The 10,009-nt window shown below is 42.3% G+C and overlaps 3 protein-coding genes across 3 annotated transcripts in view; 2 read left to right on the forward strand and 1 right to left on the reverse strand.

Moving 5' to 3' along the window:
* Nucleotides 1-448: 448 nt before the first annotated feature.
* On the reverse strand, nt 449-1,591 carry SARC_03808 (hypothetical protein; the record flags this gene model as incomplete). The annotated part of the gene is made up of 2 exons (XM_014302371.1): nt 967-1,591; nt 449-694 (listed from the first exon to the last, which is right to left on the reverse strand). Exons 1-2 carry the CDS (start codon nt 1,195-1,197, stop codon nt 449-451), a joined length of 477 nt encoding a protein of 158 aa, XP_014157846.1. The 5' UTR covers nt 1,198-1,591.
* A 2,165-nt stretch (nt 1,592-3,756) lies between these two features.
* SARC_03809 (hypothetical protein) lies at nt 3,757-6,754 on the forward strand. The gene is made up of 2 exons (XM_014302372.1): nt 3,757-5,118; nt 5,357-6,754. The coding sequence occupies exons 1-2, from the start codon at nt 4,080-4,082 to the stop codon at nt 6,025-6,027; spliced, it is 1,710 nt and encodes a 569-aa protein (XP_014157847.1). The 5' UTR covers nt 3,757-4,079; the 3' UTR covers nt 6,028-6,754.
* Nucleotides 6,755-9,117: 2,363 nt separating this feature from the next.
* Nucleotides 9,118-10,009, forward strand: part of SARC_03810 (hypothetical protein) — a 3,625-nt gene continuing 2,733 nt past the window's right edge. The window contains exon 1 of the mRNA XM_014302373.1: nt 9,118-9,455. Coding sequence (XP_014157848.1) covers nt 9,236-9,455 — 220 coding nt within the window. The 5' untranslated portion in view covers nt 9,118-9,235. The remainder of the gene's footprint in view (nt 9,456-10,009) is intronic.

Consider the following 10,009-nt stretch of genomic DNA (forward strand, 5'->3'; position numbering starts at 1 on the left):
TATATGTGTGTGTTTGTGTATGGATATACATATATATGTATATACATATATATACATATATACATATATACATATATATATATATATAGAAACATGTAAACAAATTGCTTGTCAAAGTGCGGTGCATTTGACAGACATGTATCGACGAATAATCTAAAAACCTCATATTAGTATCGCTAATTTTGGATCATTCTCAATCAAGATCGTTGATTTATCAAGGACAATAATGAAGGTAAGGGGCCTTCTAAAGTCATACTGCAACTGTACGTGTTAAATAAACACAGTTCAACGAAGAAAACAAAGAACAACTAAAAAAATATCACTGTGAAGTAGCACCGCACCCACTCAGACACATCATACAACTTAATCACCCAGGAACAGTGTACTCATCGTATAGAAATATCTCCAGACGCTAGCATACTATCATTATCACAACAGATTCGAACGCTTACAGACAAGCATAGAGAACGAGCGCACGTGACCATACCATCATACGGGTGACTGATCCAGGTTCTAAGCTCTTGACATCCAGTTGATCGACCACTAGTACATCGCGTCGTGCTTTCACCGTGAACTTGAGCTGTACAAACAGATTGGTCTTCTTCTTGTGCGGCTTTGTGCCGTTTGCCGTTTCTTCAGGTGCCTCCTCGGTGAAAATGTTTAGGGATAGCAGCGTAGTGTCGTTTTGCAGCACCTGTTGTGGTAAGTCATGCGTGTGTGTGTGTGAGGGGATTGTAGGCCTGCATCGCTGAACAGAAAGTGAGTTCAACGGCATATTCTATCATTTAACGAATCGGTATGTATTACTAATGCGCCCTGATTCGGTAGCATCTGTAATCTATTAAAACAAATGTCACTTTCGGTCACGCTGATTGTGATTCTAGTAATATCTTTTCGAAGACCGTGGGCGCTATAACCCCCTCGAATAACCTGGCAAATGCATATACAATGCACCCCCAACCATACCTTTCCTTTGAACTCCATTTCCGTGCCCTCTATAAAGGAAACTTTTGACTGTGCTAGTCTGCGCATAACACGTTTGCTCAGTTCCTTTTCGGCGAGCTCGTGCAGGTCTTTTACCGTGCCGTCTTTGGGCACTCTCAGAGAGAATGAACCATCGACGCCTTGTTTGATGGTGATGACACCGAACTTTCCTTCCTCTCCCGTAGAGATGGTGGGGGTGGGGGTGGTCTTCATGTTGTTAGGAGCAAATTGAGGATACGTCGGTGTTGAACGAACTGGCTGAATATGTCTAGGTGTTAACTGCTATGTAGGTGAACCCCAGATATTTTGGAATTTTAAGGTTTGACTTCCAACTATTGAAGAACAGTCACTGGCTGTTTGTTTTATATTATTTAGTATTTACTGGTTAGATCGGACTGATAACTAGTATTGTATTTGCAGGCACGTTACACACCCCAGGCGACTAGACAAGAGACAAGAGTATATAGGCCGTAAACTGACCAGTGCTACTACTTTAAATAGCGTAAATATAAAATATGAACGCTGACGCTCAGTGAATGCCACATATCGAGTTTTCTTTTTTTGTGGAACAAGTATTCAAAAACCAGTCAGTGTCAAATTGTCAATCTCCTAGAATATCTATCTCCAAGTATATCTATCTCCAAGTATATCTATCTCCAAGTATATCTATTTGTTTATTTTATCCGCGCGGTAAAAGTAGTTGAATGCAGTTTTGAACTTTTGTCCGATAAAATACTGTGCAAGCTAAGGACGATGTGACTTCCTCCAGAGCATTGAGCAATAGTTGTTGGAGAATGAGTACAATATTTGTGATTTTGTATGTACGGCTATTTGAGAATGTGTAAAATATTTTTTTCAATGTGTAGTACAGTTATTTTTAGTATTTAACCCCGGTAAGTTTTAAAAGTAACTTGCCACTTTACCACTTGTAGCAATGTCTCCCACTGTCCCTTGTCCCAGTCTCCCACACCTACTGTCCTACTAAACCCACCCAACACAGTCCACAATCCACACTCCACAGACCACAGTCCAAAGGCTCCACACTCTCGCAAGTCACAGACTCAAAGTTCCCCAGGATTTCAGGACCCCAGTGACCAGCCCCCGGCCCCGGGCCCCAGGAATGGGCCAGTCCAAATGTAAATAAACAAATAATGTCAATTCGTTGTGCACCCGAGTGACCCGACAGCCCGACGTTCGATTGCCGTTTGCTTGCAATAAACGTTCAGCACAAACGTACAAATTACTTTTTTTTTTCACCTTTTAATTCGTTTTCTTTAAAATAAAACAAAAACAAAAGGGGGAAATTAGAGAGAATCAGTTCACATATAACCCTCAAGACCGGCGGGGAATTTACTATGGAGGTTGACCCAGATGTATATTAAAAAATGCACCCCATTGATCATTAAATAGGTCAAATTGTTCGTATTGACGAGTAATAAACACATAATCTCATCACGATCGGACTATTGGTTAAAAGTTACAGAGATTTGGTTTGTACCAGAGTTGGGTCAATCTAGCCAAACATGAGCACTATATAGGTCCTTTCACACCTATCCGACATCCTTGGAATCAAAGTATGTTGCTCCTATACTCTTTGGGATGAAATATGTCCGTTCATAGCACCTCTGGACATATCTATCGGGTATTTCGTTTCCTTCCTGGTACAATTTGTACCAGGATGGAAATGAGGTCTGAGCGGCTGAGCCTCTGAAGTCTGAGACTCTGAGGTCTGTGACTGAAGTAGCGGGTGCTTTTTTTTTGAAAATATTTGAAATCTGTGGCGTTTAACTGCACAATCCTGATCACCAATCAAATTTGGTCACAGGAACCAATGGAAACTGTTGTGATCGCCATCCTCGCATAACAATATAGAAACCAGTTTCAACCTGTTGCACCGTTCGCTCATTTCGCTTCCGCTATAAATCGACACTTGTTTTGTTTTTGTTTTTTTAGTAAAAAAATACAATACAAATTCTTTCAGTGTCTCTGAAGAGAGTCAAGTTACAGAACTGCAGTCTGCACTCTGCAGCACGGCTGCAGTCTGTTAGAATTTTGACGACATGAGCGACAGACTGACAGTGTCCACTGTCCACTGTCCAGAGATGATTCTCATCACTCATCGAGCCATTTGTGATCAGTCTCAAGATAGTTCTCAACAACACAATAGAGAGACTGTGAATTTCTTGTGTGAAGTGTGAAGACAGTGAACTGTGAAGTGGGAATTCGAACTTTCGAAGTCTCGAACCCCACACTGGGACCTGGGCCACACAACAAGAGAAGAAGGCTGAAGCCTGAAATAAATAGGCTGGTTTCGCCACCCGCACAAGTCCACAACAATGTTTTTTTTGTTTTATTTTATAAATGAAACGGTTATTGTTTAATGCTATATTTAGAACTTCTGAGAGGAAGCCTACGGTCTACGCAGGCTGGCTACGCGCAGCTACGAGCTTCGAACTAAATAACTTCGAAGTAAAATAAATACGAACTTGAGTCTTGATGTTCGAACGAAAATGTTTATTTTGATTTTTTTGTTAACCCCTGGCCCTGGGGGTGGGGTCCCTGTGCAGCTGTGCTGCCGTGACCTGTGGCTGTTGGCCGTTGCTGCTCCTGCCTCCTGTGTTGTTGATTTTTAAATTTGTATCAAAAAGCTGCATCAACCTGTTGAGAACCAGAGCCGGCGCAGGTATTTAAAAATTATTTATGTTAATATTAGCCAAATCATTTCAAATCTATGAATTTCCTATTTCCACCACTGAAAGTGACTGATCACGGCACACAGATCCCAAAATATAATTAATTTGTTCTGACCCCCTACGAGTTACTACGCCAAAGTCCAAACGCTGCGAACGAAGTACAAACTCTCTCTCACGTCGGGTGTACTATGTATTTATTGATTTATGAAAATGAATGGCTCGGGAGACTACGGTTGTTTGGGGTATAAAAGCAGACAAAACACGGCGATGGCACCACAGTCAACCGAACGCACAAGTATCTATTCGTACGGCATTGTCAGCAATTGTATTGACTCTCGATAGTAAAACTACTATTTACCTATATAAAAATATATTGCTTTAACTGCAGCAACGCACGTCACAATGACTGCCGACAAGCCCGAGAACATTGGCGCCACAGCCGACACTCAAACTGAAGAGAAAGAGCTTCGCACGTCCAAGCTCTCCGCTGAACAACAAGCGGCTGTGCGTATCCAAAGCACCAAACGCAGTGACAAAATCCGACAGATCTCGCCTGACAGCTTCAACCCTGCTGCCCATTTCTACCCCCGTGTGCTCAACGCTACGGTACATCCCATGGTGGCTTCCTTTATGAACCTTTCCAACAAGCAGATTGTGAAGCGATACACGCACCTCAATCCCAAGACAGACAAACAGGCCCTAACCGAAGCGCTTGCGTACATCCCCAAGTATCTGAGATGGGCAGGCGCTGATTTATTTCACGTTACTAACGAGAATGGCAAGCGCGAGATGTTGGTAGTAGAGACCAACAGTTGCCCCTCGGGACAGAAGTCTATGCCTCTGGTCAATGAGAACGAAGAATATGGTGGCTACAAGGTGATGATGGAGCATGCGTTTGTGCCCATGCTAGAGAAAAAGCGCATTGAAGACCCCGATTCATACGTAGAGGGAGGATGCTTGGCTGTAATCTACGATAAGAATCTGATGGAGGCCTCAGGCTACGCGTCAGCCATGGCTACAGTTTTTGATGAAAAGGTTTACCTGGTAGAAATCCGAGACCAGTTTGGACTAGAAGCCGATATTAGCGACGAGAAGTTGAATGAAATCCGCTCATGCAAGTGGGTCGATGGAGTGTGTTACGTGCGTGCGGGGCGTGTAGTGGTGCCTAAAGGTAAAGCGTCCGCCGATGCCGAACCAGCCGCCACTGTGGCTAAGGTAGATGAAGAGAAGCCTGAGTGGGTCGCATGCAGAGCTGTGTTCAGATATGTAACGTCGCGACCATGGAACCGTATCCCTATCAAGGCTCGCACAGTCATCTTGAATCCGGTGATTGTCTGTCTTGCTGGAGGCAGAAACAAGACCGTCGCAGCTAAGGCTTATGACCTGTACAATGCCGAACTCAGGCCGAACGGTTTCAACATCACCGTCCCCGAAACAATCCGTAAGTCTTGCAATACATTTACATGCACCGCTAAACTGTGTTAAACGATAGTTATCTACTGATCTATTGATCATAGGTATATTATTTACGTTTGCAATTTATGAATGTGAGTGAAGGTAAGCCCAACTATTGCACTGAGCCCTTACCCCTATCGAACCTTGTTTAAACACGAGTATAGCCCATTTTCCATACTCGCATGTATCTCATTCCCGCAACTCTCCATATTCTCTACCCGCAGGTGATGTGGCATTCGAGGACGTCCCCACATGGGTGCAGTCGTTCGGTGGTCGGGCAGTGGTGAAGAACCCGTACTCAAACGCAGGGCAAGGTGTCTACACTATCACCAACCAGGGCGAGCTCAACGACTTCATGGCCATGGACCACCCTTACGGCCAGTTCATTGTGCAGCAGTTGGTAGGTAACACTGAGTGGTCGTCGATCTGTCCCGGACGTTCGTTCTACCACGTGGGCACCATGCCAAAGAAGGACTGCAAGACCTTTGTGTTTGATCTGCGAGTCATGGTGTGTGGCACAGAGAAGGGCTTCCGACCGGTGGCCATGTACGCACGAACAGCCGCCAATGAGCTGGCTGATAAGCTGGATGAGGATACCAACTCATGGGGTATTCTGGGTACCAACTTGTCCGTACGCTCTACAGACGGCACCTGGGACTCTGAGACCGAGCGCCTGTTGCTACTAGATCGCAAGGATTTCAACCGCCTGGGTATTGGGTCTGATGATCTCATTGAGGCGTACATCCAGACGGTGTTGGCAACCACAGCGATCGATAAGATGTGTGCGCGTATGATGGAGGAGGATGGAGCACTGAACCTGTCTATGTTCAGGACGGTCAACAACGACGATGCACTCGTGGCAGAGATTATGGAGGGCAACCCCGGCCAGTGGTAACTGCACGATATATTTGTAGGCAAATACGTACGTATGTATATATTCAATAGTGAGATACAGTTAAGTTTCTATGTTTGTGTAAAACATACAAGTACTGTTTGGCACTAAGGCCAATGTTATACATAGTGTAGTGTATCCTGGGCTGCTGTCAGCCACATGGTATGTGCGTGATGCGGCATCTGATACACACGACATGACAATAGTATATATGAGACAATATTAACAGTCTTGAGTAAAATATTAGCGAAGAACAAGATTGAATGAAAGGAATGAGTAATAAAAGAGATGAGTTGGCAGCCAGTATTAGACACACGTGTTGCTTATGATTATTTCTTCGGGCTGGCCCAGGCTATAGCATATGGCGATGATAGTTTAATAGTATTCTACATGAACGGCAAATGTATATGATATTGATAACTACTACAAATATTCCCCTGAACCCAATTGGCACAGAACAAATGAGCTTCAGATATCATTCTGACTTCCTTCAGCGAATTCGATATTTATAATCTCAGTGCAGACTGAAGCCCCCAGCACTGTACAATCAGTGCAATTTTGGGGAGCCTCTACGCTGGCATTTCCTACTTTAAAGACACTTTGAAACACTCGCTGCTGTAGCAAACGGTCTATCAAATGAGAGAACTCATATATTAGCTGCGGTAGAATATCAGATACCTATCATAAAAATGAACTAATAAACTGACCCCGATCGGATGCTACATTTACGACGAGTACATTCCCTTTCTACTGTCTTTTGGTGTTTAGTACACACTTATAAATTATGAAGCTGCTATTCAGATTCTATCGGTTTGACAAGCAGTTTTGAACTAAATTCGCCTGTTGTCGCCTGCCTGCTTTAATTGTCTTGGCGTTTAGGACATGATCACGTCGCCCATACTATATTATAGCCTTTTTTAAACATTCTTCTTTTTGGGTTTCAGCAGCTATATATTCCGTAAGGAACCAAACGTATTCTCCAACCCGCTCTTGCCACTCTTACTATAGTGAAGTATACAACAGACATCAAAACAAGAATGAATATGTGTGAAAATTCGAGAACCGGTGTTGGGTATGAGCTCGTGCTTACAATAGGGTCGCATATCGGCCATTTATTTGTGCTCAACACAACTTAGCTACGAATCCTACCTGCTCTATTCTTTAGCGAGATTTCTGCAGACAGAATCGCAACATATAATTATCTCATAATTACATCATCTTAGTAGCATAGGGGGTTAAGTACTTATGCTGAGCATGGAATCAACTTCGGGAGAAGGCCTTGGGAGAAGGGCACGACAAATTGTATCAATTAATTGTATCACTTTGCTGGAGCATATCACAACGCATCTCACATCTCGCATCTCTGCTATTGACCACTGCCCTGCTCCACATTTTCCTTCGACCACTTGTGGCATTGTCGTACATGCAATTATATCACTATAAGAATAGCCCTGGACATATGATGCACAGACCTAGTCCCATAATGCACGGTTCTGCGGTACTTCACTCGCGTCGGGAATGGATCATACATAAATACCTGTGAAATGAAAAATATGTTCTTTCTGTGCACACAACAACGTTTATGATCATTGTTTTACTCTTCGTCCGCAATGGTAGTTGAGCAAGCACAACCATTTTTAGAGGGCATTTGCTAACAAGTGCCCTCCTAAACCTGTAGAGACCTAAGTTCACATAGAAGTTCCTATTATTAGTAAGCATATGTATACACGACTGAGTACGAGTGTTCACGAGACAACATCGAGAATATATTTCAGTAAAAATATTTGCATACTCTGCTCCAAGAATTCAGACCGAAGAATTCGCGCGCGAATACTCGGTGTTTTATATTGTTCTATGTATCTCACGCTCGTTTGTTTTTTTTACGTCCGAGGTATATTATTTGCATATTTACTAATGATGACATGGCAAACTCACTGGTGCATACCATCCGAATATTGGCGAAACACTTAAGGTATAATTAACCACTCAGACCGTGTTACCTTGTGACACGCACACTGCTAACCGCTGACGAGAGGATAGTGTCTACAATACACACACCACTTCTGAAAATAAGACTATTCACTATTATAGAACACTACAAAAGGACACGCTGCGCTCGGATGTAAGGAGCTCCAGAAGGACGGAACACCATCGTCTAAGCCAGCACAACAGCAGACGATTGGAAAGAAAAATTAAAAGTAGCAAAACTTATTTCGGCTCGAGAGTCTTAAAGAGTCTCAATTAAAGACCTGATACAGATGTACGCCCATGTGCACTAAAGATTACAGCCAAGCGGTGTGTGTTGTAGATGGGCTCTTTGCGAGTGATACATTACGAATGAATGAGGTAGTTAGTCCAATCAACATATACAAAACACAAAGTAGACAGCCAGACAAGTGTTTGAGATATTGAACTATGTGCGCGACAAAAGTAAAAGATTGACGGCGTTCCACTACGCCTTTTGTATATTGTATCGATCATAAAATCGACAAAAACTCCCGCGCTGAATGCACAACACTGGTTGGAACACAAATAGTGTCAGGGCTGAGACATGGTCGGAGATAAATAGTGTGTGTTCGTTGCCTGAAAACAAGAGTGTCAAATGGACTACCTATGGACGCACAAGCGATTCGAAAGCTGTCCTGAATTATTGTCTCTGGTCAAATAGAGAATGAGATATATTGTTAATCCTTCGAACTGAAATTTGAAATTGAATCGAGGTGCACGTCGCATGAATTCATGTGTGTACTCTAAATAATAGTACGTGAATATGTTCACATTCTTATAGGTATAAAGACAGATACATCACCACGATTGTCGCTGTGGTACTATCGCGATCTATAATATAAATGCAAAGGAGGCGACATATTTAAATAAAAATAAATGATATATTTCGCAGAAGTTCAGAAGTCCGAACCCATTCCGATTTTATAATATTGTCAAAAATAGCCGATGAGGTCACACAATCGAAGAGTACATAGAACCTTTTTTTGCTCTCATCTAATATTTATATCCGAGAAGTCAAAAAAAAAGTGATATGTATGTACGTACATATATTTCAATATTTGTATCGTGTACACTGTACAGAGTACACACGACACACTACACACTACACACGACTACACACGCTACAGTAAATATATTTGTGTATATTGTTTCCATTCGTTCAACTAGTATACTTCATACCACCGCTAACCACGATACAGTGACAATGAAAACAGCGAAAGTAAGCTTGCAGGATGAATCCGGAAGAAGCGAGGTGAAACATGTCAGCTTCAATCGCGTGAAGCAAAGACAGTCGACTGATCACACGAATATACGTCAAGTGCAGTGGCCCGATGTCCTGCGGGGGAGTGCAACTCTCTCTCTGGGACTACTGAAGACAGGCTGCACGTATAAGATGCGGTTTACGTTTGGCTGTCCGAGCGAAGGTGACTCCATACTGTATAGTGTATTTGCACGGTTGCCTATATGGTGTATACCTATCTGAGTGCATACAAACACAAGTGCATGCACACAACTACGCGTGAACGCATGCATAGTATATTTTCATGCGAGTACATGCATCCTGTTCACGCGTGCTTTGTTACTGGATATGCGACAAATGTACTTGTGGTGTGTTTGGGCAACATGAAGTGCCTGTTCAGATCGTTTGCAATGACGTGTTATAGGACAAAGATGTATTCGGGAGTAGTATAGTGTGAACAACAATAGATATCAGTGGCTCGTTATATCTTTGTACTTTTAACTACACTATTTTTACACAGTGACACATGCCGTTTATATATATATATATATATACATATATATATAACGTATTTATATATATATATATGTATATATTATATTCTATTGTATTATATACATAAATGTATATATATAGGTATATATAGCCCTATATATATATATATATATATGTATATATCTATGTATGTATGTGGACACGTATGTATGCGTGTGCATATATATATTTGTATATATATAT

This window comes from Sphaeroforma arctica, assembly GCF_001186125.1.
Source record: "Sphaeroforma arctica JP610 unplaced genomic scaffold supercont1.202, whole genome shotgun sequence".
Taxonomy (NCBI): Eukaryota; class Ichthyosporea; order Ichthyophonida; genus Sphaeroforma; species Sphaeroforma arctica.